General features: G+C 46.6%; 1 protein-coding gene across 1 annotated transcript in view; it reads right to left on the bottom strand.

Moving 5' to 3' along the window:
• The window catches only part of LOC140729324 (uncharacterized), a 44,221-nt gene extending 29,669 nt beyond the window's left edge, over window positions 1-14,552 (bottom strand). Inside the window, exons 1-2 of the mRNA XM_073048953.1 lie at window positions 14,259-14,552; window positions 346-484 (exon numbers count right to left, since the gene is read on the bottom strand). Coding sequence (XP_072905054.1) covers window positions 346-484; window positions 14,259-14,322 — 203 coding nt within the window. The 5' untranslated portion in view covers window positions 14,323-14,552. The remainder of the gene's footprint in view (window positions 1-345; window positions 485-14,258) is intronic.
• Window positions 14,553-24,295: the final 9,743 nt, after the last annotated feature.

Here is a 24,295-nt window from a genome sequence, read left to right as displayed (position 1 = left end):
AGGAGGGGCACAAACCGGGTGAGTATGTTCAGCCCGCTTCCAATTTGCAGGGGTCAAAAACTAGAAGGAATAAGTTTAAGATGAGAGGGGCAACCTTTTCACCCAGAGAGTGGTGCGTATATGGCAAAGGAAGTGGTTGAGGCAGGTACATTAACCATGTTTAGCCATAGGTCATGGATAGAAAAGGGTTAGAACGGGGTTGCCACAGACCCCTTCCACCAACCGAGGTCCAGGTCCATGGGAACTCGTGGTTTAGGCTGCACAGGGATACGATGCAAGTACGGGCAAAGTGACCCCGGACACTCCCTGGACCTGATACGCATGACTATTTGGGGTGATACTCACAGTACTGCCCCGTCTTTCTTAAAGCATCTCTCTGTTAAGGTATAACTCTTAAACTGGCAGAAGAATGCCTTGGGGATCTCTTTGTTGTATTCAGAACAGCAGGAGGAAATACGATTCGAGGCCCTGTCACCCACGATTTCTGAAAGACAAAAGTCCAAAAGAAAATGTGTCAATGCAGTCCATTTGTCTGCACACAATTCTATGATTAGCCTTCCCCCTCTCACCACTGGACCTCATTCTGGAGTGACTGGGGTGGGGGGGGGGGGGGGAATCTCCCTTCTTCCCTTTCAGTCTGTGTAGGTCTGTAAAGTCAAGTCAAGTCACTTTTATTGTCATTTCAACCGTAACTGCTGGTACAGTGCATAGTAAAAATGAGACAACGTTTTTCAGGACCATGGTGTTACATGACACAATACAAAAACTAGACTGAACTACGTAAAAAAACAACACAGAGAAAAAAGAACAACAACTACACTGGACTACAGACCTACCCAGGACTGCATAAAGTGCACAAAACAGTACAGGCATTACAATAAATAATACACAAGACAGTAAGTTGGTGTCAGTCCAGGCTCTGGGTATTGAGGAGTCTGATAGCTTGGGGGAAGAAACTGTTACATAGTCTGGTCGTGAGAGCCCGAATGCTTCGGTGCCTTTCCCAGACAGCAGGAGGGAGAAGAGATTGTACGAGGGGTGCGTGGGGTCCTTCATAATGCTATTTGCTTCGTGGATGCAGCGTGTAGTGTAAATGTCCATGATAGCGGGAAGAGATGATTTTTTCAGCTGACCTCACTATCCGATGCAGGGTCTTGCGATCTAATATGGTGCGATTTCCGAACCAGGCAGTGATGCAGCTGCTCAGGATGCTCTCAATACAACCCCTGTAGAATGTGATGAGGATGGGGGGTGGGAGATGGACTTTCCTCCGCCTTCGCAGAAAGTAGAGATGCTGCTGGGCTTTCTTTGCTGTGGAGCTGGTGTTGAGGGACCAGGTGAGATTCTTCGCCAGGTGAACACCAAGAAACTTGGTGCTCTTAATGATCTCTACCGAGGAGCCGTCAATGTTCAGCTTTCGTCCCATGGAGGCTCACAGCATGCAAACAGGCCATTCGGCCCAAGCAATCCATGGAAACCAAGATGCCCATCTAAACTAATCCCATTTGGCCCCTATCCCTCAAAACCAGGGGTTCCCAACTTTCTTAATCGCATGGACCAATATTATTAACTGAGATATCTGGGGACCCTAGGCTGGGATCCCCCATGCTAAACCCTTCCTTATCCATGTACCTGTCCAATGTTAACGTACCTGCCTCAGCCATTTGCCTGTATGCCCCCTTTCCTATCCCTCTACTTGTGCAAGTACTTTTTAAATTTTGCTAAGGAATCTGCCTCAACCACTTCCTCTGTTCCACATACTCACCGCCCTCTGGTTCTTATTAATCTTCTCACCTCTCAACTGAAACCTCTGCCCTTTAGGTTGTTCAAGGATTGTGTAGGAGGAGAGGTTTATATTGATCTAAGAGCAGGTTAAAAATAAAGTCAGATGAAGGGCCTGTAATGTTCTAATTCTATATTCTAAACGCAGGGGTTCCCAACCTTTTTTATGCCATGGACACCTACAGAGGGGCCATTGACACCAGTTCTAAGGTGATAATGTTATGCCCGCAGCCCCCTCCTTTGTGAGAATGGCAAGATCACTATTGGGTTGGGTCAGGGGACCCAGGAAATGAGAGAGAGACGTGCAGAATGCCTCGTTCCCCGGCGATGTAAAGTCACGAGACATGGCCATTGTCTCTTGGAGACACATTTGTGGATTGAGACCCTATGCTACGTGAGAGCCCTCGGGCAAAGTGGGCTGGGTGAAGGGGAGAGATTGCATCATCCCCCAACCTGATTGACATCTACGACCCTGCAAGTCAGGATAAAAGAGGGGCTGTAGGAACGGCCCCTCAGACACACCAGAAGAAACGCTAGTGATCCCGGAATAGCGGGAAGCCATTTGAAGGAAGCCACGTGCATTCAGTTCCATTGCCTGGGACTGGTGGCTGGTACCACGGAAACGGCTGTGAACTAACAACGGGGAGCAACTCCCCCGACTCAACGGATTGGCCGCATAAAAGACCCGAGCAAGTTTAAAACCGTCTCTCTTAAACCCAAAGAGCTGCAGCTTGAATGAACTGAGTGACTTTTATTTTTCCATCGGACAATACAGTATCCCCTAGACAATGATAGAGCTATTTCTTATTGATTATTATTATACCCGCGCTTTTAGATTGAGTATTGATGACGTATATTATCTGAATGTTTGTATTAATCTTATTTTTGTGCCCCTTTATCAATAGACTTTTAAAAATAGTACCATCAGACTTCAACAGACCGCTCTATCTTTGCTGGTAAGTGACCCAGTTACGGGGTACGTAACAATAAGCATTCACCCTGTCCGTGCCCCCTCATGATTTTATGTACATCTATATGGTCACCCCTCAGCCTCCTTGCAACAAGCTCTTTGTGCTTGTGCAGAGAGCCAGAGAGCGTTGGCTCTGAGGGTTTTGGAGCACCTGAATTGGTCACTTCCAAGAGGACCACAACCTTCTCGTGGTTTGGAGGCTTGTGTGCCTCAATGACCCAGAGAGCGATGTTGGCTGGAGTCAGGGCTTTATGCTTTGGCTCTTGGTAGGGTCACCCATGCCAAACAGGTCAAAGGGTAGAGGTGGTCCACCAGTGCTCCAGGTTTGGGGGTTCAGCTCAGGGCTAACAACCCTGACTGGTAAAACAAAACTGTTATGGCAACAACAATGAAGGATCCTTCTGCATCCGAGTGTGATGGTATTCCCGAGTCTCCATCCGGGACTTCCAAGGCCGACAATAGTGAAAACCGAGGGGAAGCTACTGACGTGATGAAGGAAGCCCTGAACACCGCTGGAGATGGAGGACCTTCGCTGCTGCCCCAAACGCCAGCAGTGTAACAGGCAAAAGAGAGAATAGGTTCATTGTTGTTAAATAACAGTCATTAATCATTTAGAAACATAGAAACATCAACACAATACAGGCCCTTCGGCCCACAAAGCTATCCCAACCTTAGAAATTACCTCGAGTTGCCCACAGCCCTCTATTTTTCTGAGCACAATGTACCTGTTCAGGAGTCTCTTAAAAGACCCTATCATATCCGCCTCCACCACCGTTGCCGGCAGCCCATTCTACGCGCTCACCACTCTGCGTAAAAAACTTACTCCTGATATCTCCTCTGTACCTACTTTGAAGTATCTTGAACCTGTGCCTTCTTGTGCTAGCCATTTCAGCCCTAGGGAAAAGCCTCTGACTATCCACACGATCAATGCCTCTCATTATCTTGTACACCTCTATCAGGTCACCTCTCATCCTCTGTCACTCCAAGGAGAAAAGGCTGAGTTCACTCAACGTATTCTCATAAGGCATGCTCCCCAATCCAGGCAACATCCTTGTAAATCTCCTCTGCACCCTTTCTATGGTTTCTACATCCTTCCTATAGTGAAGCAACCAGAATTGAGCACAGTACTCCAAGTGGGGTCTGACCAGGATCCTATATAGCTGCAACATTACCTCTCGGTTCCTAAACTCAATCCCACGATTGATGAAGGCCGGTGCACAGTACGCCCTCTTAACCACAGAGTCAACCTGCGTAGCAGCTTTAAGTGTCTGATGGACTCGGACCCCAAGATCCCTCTGATCCTCCACACTGCCAAGAGTCTTACCATTAATACTATATTCTGCCATCATATTTGACCGACCAGAATTAACCACCTCACACTTATCTGGGTTAATCTCTATCTGCCACTTCTCAGTCCAGTTTTGCATCCTATCAATGTCCCATTTTAACCTCTGACAGCCCTCCACACTGTCCACAACACCCCCAACCTTTGTGTCATCAGCAAACTTACTAACCCATCCCTCCACTTCCTCATCCAGGTCATTTATAAAAATCACGAAGAGTAGGGGTCCCAGAACAGATCCCTGAGTCACACTACTGGTCACCGACCTCCATGCAGAATATGACCCATCTACAACCACTCTTTGCCTTCTGTGGGCAAGCCAGTTCTGGATCAGGCTTGTAAGGCACAACCTGCTTTTCACTAGGCCATGCTGACTATTCCTGATGAAGGGTCTCGGCCCAAAACGTCGACAGCGTTTCTCCTTATAGATGCTGCCTGGCCTGCTGCGTTCCACCAGCATTTTGTGTGTGTTGCTTGAATTTCCAGCATCTGCAGATTTCCTTGTGTTTGCTGACTATTCCTAATCATATTTAGAGTTCCTTTGTGTTGTTCTCACTCTTTGTACTGTGATCTCTCAGAGATCACCTGTCACTCGGGGTCCCGGTGGGTTTAAAAGGATAGCAGGGAACGGGGTCCCGGTGGGTTTAAAGGGAGAGCGGGGAACGGGGTCCCGGTGGGTTTAAAGGGAGAGCGGGGAACGGGGTCCCGGTGGGTTTAAAGGGAGAGCGGGGAACGAGGTCCCGGTGGGTTTCAAGGGAGAGTGGGAAACGGGGTCTCTGTGGGTTTCAAGGGAGAGTGGGAAACGGGGGTCCCGGTGGGTTTAAAGGGAGAGTGGGGAATGGGGTCCCGGTGGGTTTAAAGGGAGAGTGAGAAACGGGGTCTCGGTGGGGTTAAAGGGAGAGTGGGGAATGGGGTTGAAATGATGTTTGGATAACCATTTGACCATAAGATATAGAGTAGATTTAGGCCATTTGGCCCATCGAGTCTGCTCTGCCATTTCATTATGGCTGATCCAATCTTTCTTTCACTCCCATCTCCTATTTCCCCCCCATATCCCTTCATGCCCAGAGCAATCAAAAATCTATCAACGTCTGCCTTAAATGTACATAAATACTTGGCTTCCTCAGCTGCCTGTTGCAAGGAATTGCAGAGTCACAACTCTCAGCTGAAGAAATTCTTCCTCATTTCCGTTCTAAAAGAACGTCCCTCTATTCTGAGGCTGTGTCCTCTGGTCAGACTCTCCCATCATAGGAAACATTCTCTCCACATCCACTCTATCAAGGCCTTTCACCATTTGATGGGTTTCAGTGAGGTCACCCCTCATTCTTCTGAATTCGAGTGAAGACAGGCCCAGAGCCGTCATCACTCTGCACGTGACAAGCCGTTCAATCCTGGAATTGGGTCATTCGGATCCTGTCTGGGGAGGCAGGACCTGTTCAAAAGTGACAGGTTGCACCCAACCCAAGGGGGACCAATATTCTCGTGGGCAGGTTTGTTAGAGCTGTTGGTGAGGGTTTAAACTAATTTGGCAGGGGGGGAAAGGAACCAGAATGAAGGGACTTAGGAAAGGGCAGATGGTAAATAAGCAAAGATAGCGTGCAGTCAGACTGTCGGAAGGGCAGGCATGAGATAGGACATAATTGCAGCCAGCAGGGTGAGTATCAGTATATTAGAGATGCAGAATCACAAAGGGTAGCAAATAAAGTATTCAAAGTATTATATCTCAGCACTTGGAGTGTAAGAAATAAGATGAGTGATCTTGTTGCACTATTACAGATTGTCAGGCATGATGTGGCCATCACTGCATCATGGCTGAAGGATGGTTGTAGTGGGCACTGAATGTCCATGGTTACACATTATATTGGGGGGATAGGAAGGTAGGCTGAGGGGGTGGTGTGGCTCTGCTGGTAAAGAATGGCATCAAATCAGTAGAAAAATATGACAATGTTGGAAGATGTGGGAATCCTTGTGGGTTGAGTTAAGAAACTGCAAGGGTAAAAGGACCCTGATGGCAGTTATACACAGGCCTCCCAATAATAGCTGGGATGTGGATCACAGATTACAACAGGAAATAGAAATGGCAAGTCAAAAGGGCAATATTATGGTAGTCATGGAAGATTTTAACATGCACGTCGATTGGGAAAATCAGGTTGAAAATGGATCTCAAGGGAGTGAGTTTGTTGAATGCCTACGAGTTGGCTTTTTAGAGCAGTTTGTTGTTGAGCCTACTAGGGGATTGGGCGTTGAGTAATGAACCGGAGGCGATTAGGGAGATTAAAGTTAAAAAAAACCCTTAGGAGGCAGTAATCACAATATGATTGAGTTCAACTTGAAACCTGATAGGGAGAAAGTCTGATGTAGCAGTATTTCAATGGAGTAAAGGAAATTACAGTGGTATGAGAGAGGAGTTGGCCAAAGTAAACTGGAAGGAGATACTGACAGGGATGTCAGCAGAGCAGCAATCACTTCAGTTTCCGGGAAAAATGGGGAAGGTGCAGGATAGATGTATTCCAAAATCAAAGAAATACTCAAATGGCAAAATGGTGCAACCATGGCTGACAAGGACAAGCAAAAGAAATGGCATACAACAAATGAAGAATTAGTGGAAAGACAGAGGATTGGGAAGCTTTTAAAAACCTATAGACAGCAACTAAAAGAACCATTAAGAGGGAAAAGATGAAATATGAAAGCAAGCTCGCAAACAATATCAAAGTGGAGAGTAAAAGCTTTTTCCTTGTATGCAAAAAAATAAAAGAGATGAGAATGGATATAGGACTGGTAGAAAATGAGGCCAGAGAAATAACAGGCAACAAGGAGATGGCTGACAAACTAAATGAGTATTTTGCATCAGTCTTCACTGTGGAAGACACTAGCAGTGTGCCAGATGTTGTAGTGTGTGAGGGAAGAGAAGTGCGTGCAGATACTGTTACAAGGGAGAAGGTGCACAAAAAGCTGAAAGACCTAAAGGTACATAAGTCACCCGGACCAGAGGAACTGCACCCTAGGGTTCTAAAAGAGGTAGCAGTAGAGATTGTGGAGGCATTAAAATGATCTTTCAAAAATCATTGGACTCTGGCATGGTGCAAATTGAAAATGTCACTCCACTCTTTAAGAAGGGAGAAAGCCAGCAGAAAGGAAAGTATAGAGCAGTTAGCCAGAACTCAGTGGTTGGGAAGATGCTGGAATCAATTGTTAGGGATGAGGTTATGGAGTAGTTGGTGACACAAGACAAATTAGGACAAAGGCAGCATGGTTTCCTTCAGGGAATATCTTGCCTGACAAACCTGTGGAATTATTTGAGGAGATTTCATGTAGGATAGATAAAGGGGATGTAGTGGATGTTGTATATTTGGACTTTCAGGAGGCTTTTGACAAGGTGCCATACATGAGGCTACAAGTTATGAGCTCATGGTATTACAGGAAAGTTACTAACATGGTTAGAGCATTGGTTGATGGTAGGAGGCAGCGAGTGGGAATAAAAGGATCCTTTTCTGGTTGGCTGCCAGTGACTAGTGGTACTCCACAGGGCTTGGTGTTGGGGCCATTTCTTTTATGCTGTATATAAATGATTTAGATGATGGAATAGGTGGTTTTGTTGCCAAGTTTGAAGATGATACGAAGATTGGTGGAGAGGCAGATAGTGCTGAGGAAATAGGTAGGATGCAGAAGGACTAAGACAGATTAGGAGAATGGGCAAGAAAGTGACAGATGAAATATAATGTTGGAAAATGCAAGGTCATGCACTTTGGTAGTAGAAATAAATGTGCAGTCTATTTTCTAAATGCGGAGAAAATCCAAAAATTTGTGCAGAACACCCTAAAGTTTAACTTGTAGATTGAGTCGGTGGTGGGGAAAGCAAGTGGCATGTTAGCATTCATTTCAAGAGTAAGGATGTGATGCTGAGGCTTTATAAGGCACTGGTGAGGTCTCACCTTGAGTATTGTGAATATTTTGGACTCTTCATCTGAGAAAAGATGTGCTGGCATTGGAGAGGGTTCACAAGGATGATTCCAGGAATGAGTTATCGTACGAGGAATGTTTGATAGCTCTGGGACTGTGCTTGCTGGAATTTGGAAGGATGAGGGAGGATCTCATTGAAAAGTCTGCAGAGTAGATGTGGAAAGGATGTTTCCCATGATGGGGGAGTCTAGGACTCAGGATAGAAGGGTGTCCATTTAAAACAGAGATGTGGAGAAATTTCTTTAGGCAGACGGTGGTAAATTTGTGGAATTTATTACCGCAGGCAGCTGTGGAGGCCAGGTCGTTGGTTGTATATGAGGCAGAGATTGATAGGTTCTTGGTTGAACATGGCATCAAAGGTTACGTGGAGAGGGCCGGGATTGGGGCTGAGGAGGGGAAAAAAAGAATCAGCCATGATTGAATGGCGGAGCAGACTCGATGGGCCAAATAGCCTATTTCTGCTCCTATGTCTTATGAAATTATCTTATTGAACCTCCTTTAAACCTTCTCCATCTTCAGCACATCCTTTCTCAGATAAGGGGTCCAAAGCTACTCACAATACTCCAAGTGAGGCCTCACCAGAGCTTTACAAAGTCTCATCACATCCTTGCCTTCATGTAGTCGTCCTCTTGAAATGAATCCTAACATTGCATTTGGCTTCATCACCACAGACTCAACCTGCAAATGAACCTTTAGGGAATCCTGCAAAAGAACTCCCAAGTCCCTTTGCACCTCAGTGCTTTGTATTTTCTGTCCATTTAGAAAATAGTACATTTCTTCTACCAAAGTGCATGACCATATACTTCCTGACACTGTATTCCATCTGCCATTTCTTTGCCCATTCTCCTAACCTATCTAAGTGCTTCTGTAGCCTCTCTAATTCCTGAAAACTACCTGCCCCTCCACCCATCTTCTTATCGTTTGCAAACTGCAACAAACTCATCAATTCCATCATCCAAATCATTGTCATATAATGTAAATATAATCAGTGCCAACACAGATCCCTGTGGAACACCACTAGTCACTGGCAGCCACACAGAAAAGGCTCACTTTATTCCCACTCCACCTCCTGCCAATCAGCCACTGCTTTATCAATGCTAGAATCTTCCCTGTAATACCATGGGCTCATAGCTTGTGAAGCAGCCTCATGTGTGGCACCTTATCGAAGGCCTTCTGAAAATCCAAATGCACAACATCAATCGATTCTCCTTTGTCTATCCTGCTTGTTATTTCTTCAAAGAATTTCAACAGATTTTCAGGCAAGATTTCCCTTGAAGAAACTTTGCTGACTACAGCCTATTTTATCATGTGCCTCCAAGTACCCTGAGACCTCATCTACAATAGTCGACTCAAAAATCTTCCCATCCACTGTGATCAGACTAACTGGCTTTCTTCTGCCTCTCTCCCTTCTTGAAGAGTGGAGTGACATTTGCAATTTTCCAGTCTTCCGGAACCATTCCAGAATTTAGTGATTCTTGAAAGATCATTACTAATGCCTCCACGATCTCTTCAGCCATCTTTTTCAGAACTCAGGGGAGACACCATCTAATCCAGATGACTGATCTACCTTCAGACCTCTCAGTTTCCAAAGAGCCTGCTCTGTAGTTATGGTAACTTCACACACTTCATGCCCCTGACACCTGGAACTTATTCAGTTCTTCTGCCATTTCATTGTTCCCTGCCTACTACCTTTCCAGCATTGTTTTCCACTGATATTCACTCTCACCTCTCTTTTACACTTTATATATCTGAAAAAGTTTTTGGTATCCTCTTTAATATTATTGGCTAGCTGACTTTCATATTCTTAACCTTGTTAATGACTTTTTAGTTGCCTTCTGTTGGATTTTAAAAACTTCCCAATCCTCTAACTTCCCACTCATTTTTGCTCTATTATATGCCCTCTCTTTGGCTTTGGGTTTTCTTGTTAGCCAGGGTTGTGTCACCTTTCCTTTAAAATGTTTCTCCCTCTTTGGGAGATATATATCCTGTGCCTTCCAAATTGCTTCCAGAAATTCCAGCTGTTGCTGCTCTGCCCTCATCCCTGCCCGTGTTACTTACCAGTCAGTGCTGGCCGACATTTCCCTCATGTCTCTGTAATTTCCTTTACTCTACTCATACCTCCGACTTTAGCTTCTTCTCAGATTTCAGGGTGAATTCACTTTCCCCTGAGGGTTCTTAAGCACTCTAATCAATTCTGGTTCATTGCACAACACCCAACCCAGAATAGCTAATCCTCAAGTGGGCCCAACCATGAGTTGCTCTGAAATCCTATCTCTTAGAAATTCCCCCTCCTGTATTCCAGCACCAACCCAGTTTTCCCAATCTACCTGCAAACTGAAGTCCCCCATGACCATTGTAACATTGGTCTTTTGGCATGTATTTTCCATCTCCTGTTGTAATTTGTAGACCAAACTCTTACTACTGTTTGGGGTCTGTATACAATTCCCATCAGGTCTTTTTACCCTTGCAGTTCCTTAGCTCTATCCACAATGATTCAACACCTTCTGACCCTATCTATCTAATGATTTGATTTCAGTTTTTACCAACAGAGCAATGCTGTCCCCTTTATTTGCTTGCCTGTCCTTTTGATATAACGTGTACCCTTGGACATTAAGCTCCCATCTATAATCTTTCAGACATGATTCAGTGATGCTGACAACACCATTCCTGCCAATCTGTAGCTGTGCTGCAAATTCATCTACTTTAATTCCATACACTGCGCACATTCAACACCCTCCATCCTGTATTCACTCTTTTTGATTTTGTAGCACCTTGTTTAACCTTGTGATTCCTAATTTTGTCTGAGGTCTTACCAACATCTGTCTCCACAATCTGTTCTGGCACTCTGGTTCCCATCACCCTGCAAGTCCAGTTTAAACCCCACCGTGCAGTATTAAGAAACCTTCCTGCTAGGATATTACTCCCCCTCCAGTTCAGGTACAAACTGTCCCATCTGCACAGGTCCCACCTTCCCTGGAAGAGAGCCCAGTGATCCAAAAATTTTGTACCCTCCCTCCCACATCAACTCCTTAGCCACATATTCTGTATAATCTTCATAGTTCTGACCACACTAGCATGGGGGCACGGGTAGCAATCCTGAGGTCACAACCCTGGAGATCCTGCCCTTGTAACTTAGCACGTAACTTCCTATGCAGAACCTCGTCACTCATCCTCCCCATGTCATTGGCACGTGGACCGTGACTTCTGGCTGTTCACCCTCCCGCTTAATAACGCCGAGGACTCGATCTGAGATCACCTGGATCCACCAGGGAGGCATCATACCGTCCGAGAATTTCGTTCTTGCCCACGGAACCTCCTGTTCTTTCCCCTAACTAAGGAATCCCCCATCATCACAATGTGCCCCTTCTCCCCTCTTCTGAGTCACAGAGGTAGCCTCTGTGCCAGAGACCCGACCACTATGACTTTCCTCTGTTAGGTCAGCCCCCGAAAGCATCCAATGGTACACCGCTGCTGAGGGGGATGGTCACCGGGTTCTCAACCCCTTTCCCCTTCCTGACTGTCACCCAGTTTCCTGTGTCCTGCACCTCGGGTGTAACTACCTCTCTATATGCCCTGTCTATCACCCTTCAGCCTCCCGAATGATCCGGAGTTCATCCAGTTCCAGCTCCAACTCCGTAACGCGGTGTGTTAGAAGCTGCAGCTGGATGCACTCCTCGCATTGGTGGTCGTCAGGGATGTTGGAGGTCGTTCTGAATTCCCACATGCCGCAAGAGGGGCATTCCACTACCCAGCCCGAAACCGGGTCTCGGTGACCCAAATGTCGAACCATCAGGATTTCATAACTCCCAAGAAACTTAAGAGAAACTTAAAGTATGTTTTTCTTTGCTTCATTTATCTGATACGGTCCCTCAGAATTTCCCAGCCTTCCTTCCTGTTCAACAAGTCTGATGCAAAGACGCAGGCTACTGAAACACTCAACGAACGAGTATGTTGCGCCGCCGACTCAAGACCGCATGAGCATCTGTCCAGCTGTGGACACAGGGCGACATCTGTCCTAAAACCTCGTCCCGACCCCGGGCGACCTCCTCCACCGCCGCCTGTCCCCAGCTTCTGGAGACTGTGTGGGCTCGGAGAGAGGGGAGTTAATCCCAGTTTGCGAGCCTGTCACAGAGAGTAATTTGTTGTTTGGGTTATCTCTGTTCCAACTAAAATCCCTGGGGAGACTTCTCAGAAAAAAAAATCAAATTCAGATTTAACGAAGCAAATAGCCAAGAGAAATTTAAGGCCATATGTATCTGGCCAAAAAGTTAACCAGGGAGGTATAACCCATTGTAGCCTATCTTTGCTCTGCACACTCTGTCAAAGTTAATTTATCATCAAAGTACGAGATTCGTTTCTTGCTGACATTCACAGTAGAAGAGAGAATTGCAATCCAGTCAATGATGTGTAGTGGTTAACACAACGCTTTACAGTACAGGCAAATTCCCGGCGCTACCTGTACGTTCTCCCTGTGACCGCGCGCGTTTCCTCCCACAGTCCGAAGATGTACCCGTTGGTAGGTGGATTGGTCATTGTAAATTGTCCCGTGACTCGGCGGGGGTTAAATCACGGGTTGCTGGGCATGGTCTGTTCTGTGCTCTATCTCGAGAAATATTGTGTGTTTTTTTTAAACAACGCACAATTGCATACTGACAAGACCATAAGACATAAGAGCAGAATTAGGCCATTTGGCCCATCGAGTCTGTTCCGCCATTCATTCATAGCTGTTCCTTTTCTCCATCTCTTCCTCAATCCCACTCCCCGACCTTCTCTCCGTAACCTTTGATGCCGTGTCCAATCAAGAACCTATCAATCTCTGCCTTAAATATACCCAATGACCCGGCCTCCACGGCTGCCTGTGGCAACAAATTCCACAAATTCATCACTCTTTGGTTAAAGAAATTTCTCCCACATCTCTGTTTTGAAAGGGCACCCCTCTATCCTGAGGCTGTGCCCTCTTGTCCTAAACCCTCCCACCATGGGAAACATCCTTTCCACATCTACTCTGTCTAAGCCTTTCAACATTCGAAAGGTTTCAAGACTAACCACCAACATGCAAAAAAAAGAACTGTATGGAATGCGAAAAGGAAAATGAAATGCTCCTCAGACAGGATGAAGAGGTCAATACTCCCCAATGCCATTAGGCTTTACAATTCTACCGCCAGGACTTAAGAACTTTTTAAAAGCTATTATTAATGCATTTTGAGATAGTGATTTAGATGCATATCATATTTTTTTACTGAGTTAAGTATTGTATGTAATTAGTTTTGCTACAACAAGTGTATGGGACATTGGAAAAAAGTTGAATTTCCCCATGGGGATGAATAAAGTATCTATCTATCTATCTATTTATCTATCTATCTATCTATCTAACGCTGAACGTGAGCTGTGGAACCTTAGCGAGTCTGTCGCTTGTGGAATCAGTTCTGTGTTGGAGTGAGTGAAGTTATCCACGCTGATTCAGGAGTTGATGGTTGTAGGGTAATAATTGTTCCTGAACCTGGCGGTGTGGGAGCTGAGGCTACTGACCTCCTGCCCGACATCTCTTCTCACGTACAGGATGTTGGGAATCTCCCTCTTCTTTCCAGTTGTTCCTGCAAATTATCCCGCTGTAATACCCAGCCAGGTCGCCGCCGAAAGTTACTCACTCGGTTGTTCCGACGGGGCAGCCGGGTCCTGCCTCCCTCCCCGTGTAACCCCTCACAGACCCCCGCCCCCGCCAACACCAATTATACACACAAACCCACACACACCTGAATTCCTCCACTACGCGCCGTGTAGTATGATGTGGTCGATCACGGTCTTTGACCGTCATTGTCCTTGGCAATTTTTTCTACAGAAGTGGTTTGCCATTGCCTTCTTCTGGGCAGTGTGTGTCTTTACAAGACGGGTGACCCCAGCCATTATCAATACTCTTCAGAGATTGTCTGCCTGGTGTCAGTGGTCGCATAACCAGGAATTGTGATCGGCACCTGTTGCTCATGTGACCATCCACCTCCTGATACTGTGGATTCACGTGACCCTGATCGGGGGTCGAAGCAGGTGCTACACTTCCCCCATGGGTGACCTGAAGGCTAGCGGATGGAAGGAGCACCTTACACCTCGTTTGGTAGAGACGCATCTCCAGCCACTCAACTCCCCCACACGGGCTCCCTCACTCACACTCACTCACTCACACCTCCACCAGAGCCGGAGGGCACTCACCGACTGCGATGGCCAGAAGGTGCAGAGCGACGGCTGTCCGCAATTGCAGGCCACACCTGCCCATTCCCCCGGTCAGCTCCTCTCAAACACACTGAAAAGTTTCACGACTCCCCAAGTAAAGTCGTTCGGCAGAGAGCGCGGGGAAATCGCAACAAGGCCTTATATCATCGAATGGATAAGGAAGTATTACGCTGCTCCATTAGAATGCGGGACTTTCTCAGCGATACCGACTTCTTAAAGGGGAATGTACAGTCCCGGTCGGCTGTACCCATCCACAGATGCTGCCTGACCCGCTGAGCTCCTCGGGCATAATGTGTGGGTTACAGAACTCAGACTAGCCGAGAGTGGAGATCACATGCCCTCAGCCCGCAGACCGTGAGAACCTTGCGTTGCATTTTTGGGATATGGACGCGTGTGGTTCTGGCTAAAAATCTTGCCTCTCTTTACCATAAGGACACGTCTCCGTGTCTTTAAGATACAGGCAACGCCGCATATTCCATCTGGGTAGCTTCCAACCTGATGGCTTGAACACTGATTTCTCCAGCTTCTGGGCATTCCTGCTCATCCCTCTTCTCTCATTTCCCACTCCTCATTCTGGTTCCCCTCTCACCCCTTCGCTCCTCCTCTCCTGCCCCATCACCCCTGTCTTTCCCCTCCTTCCCTTTCCATGTTCTCCAATCAAATCCCTTCTGCTACAGCCACCACCCTTCCTCGATTCCCCACTCTGACCTTTTGCCTCCACTCACCTGCCTACCACCTCCTCCTTCCCCTTCTCCTCTGGTCCACTCTCCTCCCCTACCAATTCCTTTTTCTCCAGCCCTTGACTTTTCCCACCCACCCGGTTTCACCCAGCTGAGGTGGGCAGAGAGGCGAGAGAAGCTCAAGGTGGTAGGTGAGGGAAGGGATGAAGTCAAGAGCTGGGGAGTTGATTGGGGAAAGAGACAGGAGGCCATGGAAGAAAGAAAAAGGGGGAGGAGCACCAGAGGGATGGGTGGACAAGGTGAGAGAGGGAAAGGTGGGTGGGGAATGATGAAGGAGAGAGAGGTGGGGGCATTACTGGAAGTTCAAGAAATTGGTATATTCTGCCTGGGTAGACTCCAACCTGATGGCCTGAACATTGATTTCTCGAACTTCTGGTAATGTCCCCAACCCTCCTCACCATTTCTCATCCCCTTTCCCCTCTCTCACCTCATCTCCTTGCATGCCCGTCACCTTCCTCTGGTGCTCTTCCCCCTTTATCCTTCTTCCATGGCCTCCCAGCTCTTTACCTCATCCCTCCCCCGCCAGGTTTCACCTCTCACCTTATGTTTCTCTCTCCTCTCCCCCCGCCTTTAAAATCTACTCCTCAGCTTTTTTTCTCCAGTCCAGATGAAAGGTCAACCGAACTCTTTTCCTGGATGCTGCCTGTGTTGCCTGGATTTCCAGCCGCTGCAGATTTTGTCCTGTTTGTGATTGGCTTCACCGATTACCTGCCAGACAACCTCTTTCCCCTCTCTACACCTTGTTATTCTGTTATCTTCCCCCTTCCTTCTCAGCCCTGAAGAAGAGTCTCCGTGGGAAACGTCGACTGTTTATTCATTTCCACAGATGCTGCCTAACCCACTGAGTTCCTCCAACATTTTGTTTGTGTTGCTTTGGACTTCCAGCATCTGCAGAACTTCTTATATTTATGAACCCTTTGCCTCTTCTGCCTCTCACCTCCTAGATTCTCAATTCATTCCTCCCTCCTCCACTCACCCAATTTGCCCCCTCGGCTGGTATCACCTATCACTGCCAGATTTCACTCCTTCCTATCCCGCCACCACCTTCATCTTCCAGCTTCTTTCCCTTTCCTTTCCAGTCCTGATGAAGGGTCTCTGCCCAAAATCCCACCTGTTTATTCCACTCCAGGGATGCTGTCTGATCTGCTGAGTTCCTCCACCATTCTATGCGTGTTTCTTTAAAGTGGGACTTGGACCTGGGAGATGTGCAATGAAGGGTTGAACATCGGAGAAAATTGACCTTCCCCCTCTATGGCACTTTCCCAGACTCCAGGAATAGAACTATAACTGACAGGGCAGGATATGGCTAATACGTTCCAATCATGCCAGAAAAAAGTCCAGGAGATGGAATGTTATGCAGAATTTGTGGAAGATGTTGGTAGGGCCAATTTGGAGTATTCTATGATGTTTTGATCACCTACCCACAGGAAAGATGTAAATAAGATTGAAAGAGGACGGAGAAAATGTCCAAGAATGTTGCCGGGTCTGGAGGACCTGAGTGATAAGATTGAATAGGTCCGGACTGTATTCTCTGGAAACGTAGAAGATGGAGGGGAGATTTGATAGAGGTATGGAAAATTATGAGGGGTCTAAACAGGGTAAATGCTAGCAGGCTTTTCCCATGGAGGTTGGGTAGCACAACAACTAGAGGTCATGGGTTAAGGGTGAAAGGTGAGAAGTTTAAGGGGGAGCATGAGGGGGAACTTCTTCACTCAGGGGGTGGTGAGAGTGTGGAATGAACTGCCAGGGCAAGTAGTGGATGCAATTTCAATGTTTAATGGAAGTTTGGATAGGTTCATGCCTAGGAGGGATATGGAGGGATATGGTCCTGACACAGATAAAATGGTTTGGTGTGGACTAGATGGGCTGAAAGGCCTGTTTATGTGCTGTAGTTTTCTATAACTCCATGATAAACCTGATTCTGATATGGGTTTCTTTTGTAGACTGTAAGTGGGACAGGGATAACGAGAGAGGAATCATGTTAGGAAAAGGGGAAGGGAGAGGGGATTGAGCAGGAAGCACCAGAGAAACATAGAAAACCTACAGATCAATACAGGCCCTTTGGCTCACAAAGCTATGCCGAACATATCCCTATCTTAGAACTACCTAGGCTTTACCCATAGCCTTCTATTTTTCTAAACTCCATGTAGCCATTCAGGCGTCTCTTAAAAGACCCTATCGTTTCCGCCTCCACCACCGTTGCCAGCAGCCCATTCCACACACTCACCACTCTCTGAGTAAAAAACGTAATCCTGATATCTCCTCTGTACCTACTTCCAAGCACCTTAAAACTGTGTCCTCTCATGCCAGCCATTTCAGCCCTGGGAAAAATCCTCTGACTATCCGCACGATCGATGCCTCTCATTATCTTGTACACCTCTATCAGGTCACCTCTCATCCTCCATCACTCCAAGGAGAAAAGGCCGAGTTCACTCAACCTACTCTCATAAGGCATGCTCCCCAATCCAGGCAACATCCTTGTAAATCTCCTCTGCACCCTTTCTATGGTTTCCACATCCTTCCTGTAGTGAGGCAACCAGAACTGAGCACAGTACTCCAAGTGGGGTCTGACCAGGATCTTATATAGCTGCAACATTACCTCTCGGCTCCTAAACTCAATCACACAATTAATGAAGGCCAATGCACCATATGCCTTCTTAACCACAGAGTCAACCTGCATAGCAGCTTTGAGTGTCCTATGGACTCAGACCCCAAGATCCCTCTGATCCTCCACACTGCCAAGAGTCTTACCATTAATACTATATTCTGCCATCATATTTGACCTACAAAATGAACCACCTCACACTTATCCGGGTTGAACTTCTCAGCCCAGTTTTTCATCCTATCAATGTCCCGTTGTAACCTCTGACAGCCCTCCACACTATCCACAACACCTCCAACCTTTGTGTCATCAGCAAACTTACTAACCCATCACTCCACTTCCTCATCCAGGTCATTTATAAAAATCACAAAGAGTAAGGGTCCCAGAACTGATTCCTGAGGCACTCCACTGGTCACCGACCTCCATGCAGAATATGACCCATCTACAACCACTCTTTGCCTTCTGTGGGCAAGCCAGTTCTGGATCCACAAAGCAAGGTCTCCTTGGATCCCATGCCTCCTTACTTTCTCAATAAGCCCTGCATGGTGTACTTTGTCAAATGCCTTCCTGAAATCCATATACACTACATCTACAGCTCTTCCTTCACCAATGTGTTTAGTCACATCCCCAAAAAATTCAATCAGGCTCGTAAGGCACGACCTGCCCTTGACAAAGCCATGCTGACTATTCCTAATCATGTACCTCTCCAAATGTTCATAAATCCTGCCTCTCAGAATCTTCTCCATCAACTTACCAACCACTGAGGTAAGACTCACTGGTCTATAATTTCCTGGGCTGTCCGTACTCCCTTTCTTGAATAAGGGGAACAACATCCGCAACCCTCCAATCCTCCAGAACCTCTCCCATCCTCATTGGTGATGCAAAGATCATCGCCAGAGGCTCAGCAATCTCCTCCCTCACCTCCCACAGTAGCCTGGGGTACATCCCATCCGGTCCTGGCGACTTATCCAACTTGATGCCTTCCAAAAGCTCCAGCACATCCTCTTCTTTAATATCTACATGCTGAAGCTTTTCAGTCCGCTGCAAGTTATCCCTACAATCGCCAAGATCCTTTTCCACAGTGAATACTGAAGCAAAGTATTCATTAAGTACCTCCTCTATTTCCTCTAGTTCCATACACACTTTTCCAGTCACACTTGATTTGTCCTATTTTCTCATTCCTTATCCTCTTGCTCTTCACACACTTGTAGAATGCCTTAGGGTTTTCCTTAATCCTGTCCACCAAAGCCTTCTCATGGCCCCTTCTGGCTCTCCTAATTTCATTCTTAAACTCCTTCCTGTTAGCCTTATAATCTTCTAGATCTCTATCATTACCTAGCTTTTTGACCCTTTTGTAAGCTTTTCTTTTCTTCTTGACTAGAATTACAACAGCCTTTGTACACTACCCTACCATCCTTTCCGTGTCTCATTGGAACGTACCTATTCAGAACCCCACACAAATATCCCCTGAACATTTGCCACATTTCTTCTGTACATTTCCCTGAGAACATCTGTTCCCAATTTATGCTTCTAAGTTCCTGCCTGATAGCCTCATATTTCCCCTTACTCCAATTAAACGTTTCTCCAACTTGTCTGTTCCTATCCCTCTCCAATGCTATGGTATTCTGTAATGATCTATAACCCAATTGTTTGGAATCAAATGACCTTGCCTGGTATCTCAGGACTGGGTGTGTCAACATCCTCACCACCCCCACTCTGGCACACCTCCTCTGCTACTAGTTCCACAGCCCACCCACGGCGCTCCACCCTCACCGTTTCCAACATCCTTTGCTCTCACCAGATTTACAATCTCGCTCTCCGCTGACAAATACAGCACTGTGCAAAAGACTTCATCACCCAAGCTAGATGAATGTGCCTAAGACTTTTGCACAGTATTGTATGAGCAGCATTTGATTGCTCTTGGCCTGTTCTTGCTGGAGTTTAGAAGTATGAGGAGGGTCCTACTGAATACTGAAGGGCTTAGTACAGTGAACATGGAGAGGATGTTTCCAATAGTGGGGGAGTCTAGGGCAAGAGGGCACATCCTCAGGATAGAGGGACGTCCATTTAGAACGGAGATGAAGAGGAATTTGTTTAGCCAGAGAGTGGTGAGTCTGTAATTTCAATGTTGTTAATATATCAACCTCAATCACTTCCTCTGCCAGCTTATACCACAGCCTCACTACCCTCTAGGTGGAGAATTTGACCAGCAATTGCCTTTCAAATCTTTCCCTTCTCACCTTAAAACAATGCCCTCTAGGTCTTGGTTTTCCAATCACCTTATCTATGATCTTAGATGCCTCTGGAAAGTCTCCTATGGTCGAAGGAATAAAATCTTACCCTGACAACACAGCTTAGAGACAAGGTTCAAGAATGACATTTGTTTCTTGTACAATTGGCCCAGCCCCAGACACTACCTCAGTATAGTAACACAATCGCCACTTTGATTTCCTTGCATTAAAATTGGCTTTTTGTTCAAAGTAAATTTATTATCAAAGTACATATATGTCACCATATACAATCCTGAGATTCGTTTTCTTGCGGGCATACTCAATAAATCCATAATAGAATAATAACCATAATAGAATCAATGGGAGGCCACCCAATTTGGGCATCAACCAGAGCGCAGAAGACAATAAACTGTGCAAATACAGAAATAAGAAGCAATAATAATAAATAAATACTGAGAACGTGAGATGAAGAGTCCTTGAAAGTGAGTCCATAGGTTGTAGGAGCATTTCAATGATGGGTCAAGTGAAGCTGAGAAAAGTTATTCCCTCTGGTTCAAGAGCCTGAAGGTTGAGGGGTAATGACTGTTCCTGAACCTGGTGGTGTGTGTCTTGAGGCTCCTGTACCTTCGACCTGATGACAGCAGCGAGAAGAGAGCATGTCCTGGGTGATGGGGTCCCTGATGATGGGTGCTGCTTCTCTGGGAGCGTTTCCTGTAGATGTGCTCAAGTATTTCTCCTTGTAAGAACTGTGTGTAATTTTTTGTTTTAATTTATGTTTTTTCTTGTGAATGGAGCTCATGTGATACTATGTGGCTGTGATTCACCGCGCCTATGCGTACATAGTCTTGTGCAGAAGCCTTAGGTCCCACACCACCAGCTTCAGGACCAGTGACTACCCTACAACCACCCAGCTCCTGAACTGGTGTGGATAACTTCATCCACCACTGAGCAGAGATCTTGAGATCCAAGTCCATGGCTAAACGGGTCGAGAAGGTGGTTAAGAAGGCTTATGGAATGCTTGCTTTTATTAGTCAAGGCATTGAGTTCAAAAGACAGGAGGTTATGTTGCAATTTTATCAAACTGTGGTTAGACCACAACTGGAGTATAGTTCTGGTTGCCCCACTATAGGGGATGTTGAGGCTTTGGAGAGGGTGCAGAAGTGGTCGCTGCCTGGTTTAGAGGGTGTGTGCTACCTTGGGAGGCTTGTTTCCTTGGGTTGTTTTCTCTGGAGCGTCAGAGGCTGAGGGAGATCTGATAGAGGTTTACAAGATTAGGAGAGGTGTAGATAGAGTGGACTGTTTCTCAGGGTTGAAAAGTCTAATAGCGGAGGGCATGCACTGAAGGTGAGAGGGTACTTTTGCACAGTACTGTATTTGTTAACGTGCAGGGGACAGCGAGTAGTAAAGGAATGGTGAGGGGGGAGGGCTGGAGGAGTGTTGCGCAGAGAAGGAGTGCCAGTGGTGAGTGCAGACAGACCCACAGCCCTGAGACACGATTTGATTCCAAGCCATTGGTTTATTGATCATTACAGAATGTCTCTCTGGTGCTTCCCACTCCCTCCCCTCTCCCTTCCGCTTTTCCCAACTATGATTCCCCTCCCCCTGCCCCCTTCCCACTCTCAGTCCACAATAGACACCCAGATCAGAATCAGGTTTATCAGCGCTCACGTATGTCATGAAATGCGTTTTTTTTGTGTGGCCACAGTCCAACACAATACAGTAAACTACTACAGCTCTGTGCAAAAGTCTTAGGCACCCTGGCTATGGATAGGTGCCTAAGACTTTCGCACAGTTCTTTTTATGTCCATCAGATCAAAGGTACAGGTGCCTCAGGACTCGCACCACCAGATTCAAGATCAACCATCGGGCTCTTGAACAAACTGCACTCACTTGTCCCATCATTGAAATGTTTCCACAATAAATGATCTCACTTTAAGGACTCGTTATCTCCTTATCTCACATTCTGGTTACTGATTGTTATCTATTTATTTTTGCATTTGCACAGTTTCTGCACTCTGGTTGAACTTTCATTGATCCTGTTATAGTTACTACTCAATAGATTTGCTGAGTATGCCCACAAGAAAATGAATCTCAGGGTTGTATGTGGTGACATCTATGTGCTTTAATAATAACATTTACTTTGAACTTTTTATGTATAGTTTTTGTAACTTATATTGTATTTATTGTCCTATAAATGCCTGCAAGAAGATTAATCTCAGGGTAGTATTTGATAACTTTGATAATAAGTTTACTTTGGACTTTCCACTTTGAAGAAACCTGACTTGATTGCCATGAATGGAACAACAGGAACAAGACTTTCACCAAGGCACAGCTAGAGGAAGCTGGTGACTGACTGGGTATAGCACTGGGAGTGGGTGTATCCGTGTCTTTGGTCTCCTCTGGGAACTCAGTCTGAAGGAAGGGCTGCTCCCTCAGTGGGGCATTCAGTCAGATGAGAGTATCAGCTAACAAGCCCCACCCCACCCCCAGGCCAGGCAGCATCTAAATGAATAAACATCAACATTTTGGGTCGAGACCCTTCTTCAAGACTGAGAAGGAAGGGGGAAATGCCAGAATGTTCCGTTAGTCAGAACTACCCCCTCAGCAGCCAGAGATTGAAAGGTGATTGAGTTTTATCTTCAATGTGCACAGATACCCAGGGAATACGATCAATCACTGAGAGGCATTGATCGTGTGGATAGTTAGAGGCTTTTTCCCAGGGCTGAAATGGCTGCCACAAGAGGGGACAGTTTTAAGGTGCTTGGAAGTAGGTACAGAGGAGATGTCAGAGGCAAGTCTTTTACTCAGAGAGTGGTGAGTGCGTGGAATGGGCTGCCAGCAACGGTGGTGGAGGCGGATACGATAGGGTCTTTTAAGAGACTTAATGGAGACATGGAGCTTAGTGAAATAGAGGGCTATGGGTAACCCTAGTAATTTCTAAGGTAAGGACATGTTCGGCACAGCTTTGTGGGCCGAAGGGCCTGTATTGTGCCGCAGGCTTTCTATGTTTCTATGTAATACCTTCCCATGTCCTTGGGTTGACCAACCCCGGAAATAGAATCAGGTTTATTATCACTGACATGAAGCTCGCTGATCTTTGGCAGAAGTAAAGTGCAAAGATATCAAATTACTATAAATTACAAAACAAGTAAACAGTACAAAGGAAAAGGTATCTGATGGCAGAGGGGAAGAAGCTGTTCCTAAAACATTGAGTGTGTGTCTTGAGGCTCCTGTACCCCATTCCTTATGGCAGCAATTGTAAGAGGGCATGTCCTAGGTGGTGAGGGTCTTTTATTGATAAAGCCTTCATATTTTATTTATGGTTTTATCCATTTATTGAGATACAGGTGGAACCGTCCCTTCTGGGCCTTCAAGTCTCACCACGCTACAACCCCCAATTTAATCCTCGCCTAACCATGGGAGAATTTACATTGACCAATTAACCTACCAACTGGTACATCTTTGTAGTATGGGAGAACGCGGTCACGGGAGAATGTCAAAACTCCTTACAGGCAACGGTGGGAATTGAACCCAGGTCGCCTGTACTGCAAAGTGTTCACTCCGCTACTGTGCCGCCCACTCGATGCACCACAGTTTAGAGATGTCCTCGGTGGCAGGGCAGGTTGGGCCCGCCATGGAACTGGCTGAGCCCTCTGCAGCCTCTTTCGATCTTGAACATTGGCTCCTCCACTCCGGTCGGTGATGCGACCAGTCAGAATACTTTCCACTGTACATCTGTAGAGGTTTATATGACTCTTGGGTGAGGTAAACAAATCTCTTCAAACTCAACCACTGTTGTACTAAATTATGCCACTGTTGGCAGAATCTCAGATGGCAACGAGGAGGTGTACAGGAGGGAGATAGATCGGCTGGTTGAGTGGTGTTGCAGAAACAATCTTATCTAAGGTGGAGATAGCTAATTAATTCAAAGAGTGAAGAAGTAAAGATTGCCACAGAGGGTGGAAAGGATTACACGTGATCTTGTTGAGTGCTGGCATAGTCTTGAGGGGCCGAGCGACGGAGTGTAGCCGACGGGCGCTAGGACTCAGCGGAGTCCTCTGTTCCAGCCTCTCGGTGACGGTAACTATATGCCCCGCCCCCAGCAGGTGGTTGTCGTCACTTCCGGTCGGATTGCCGGCTAGAGGAGATGTCTTGCTGGCGGTGTTGGCTGCTCCTGGGAGCGGCGGGAGGTGGTAGCCATGGCAACGGGACTTTCGGTCCGGGGTGGGGGGATATCGGGTAGTGAGGGAGGGGTGGAGAGAGAAGGGAGGGGTGGGGAGAGAGGAGGAGGGAAGGGGTGGGGATGTGGGAGAGGGTGAAGGAGAGAGAAGAGGGTATGGAGGGGGAAAGAGGAGGGTGTGGGAGGAGGATAGAAGGGAGTGTTGGAGGAGGAAAGAGGGAGGGGAGAGAAGAGAGGGTGGGGTAAGGGAGAATCAAAGGGGT

The sequence above is a fragment of the Hemitrygon akajei genome, chromosome 6, assembly GCF_048418815.1.
Source record: "Hemitrygon akajei chromosome 6, sHemAka1.3, whole genome shotgun sequence".
NCBI lineage: Eukaryota > Metazoa > Chordata > Chondrichthyes > Myliobatiformes > Dasyatidae > Hemitrygon > Hemitrygon akajei.
Note: the sequence above shows the minus strand (reverse complement) of the source record. Positions and strands in the feature narration are given on the sequence as shown.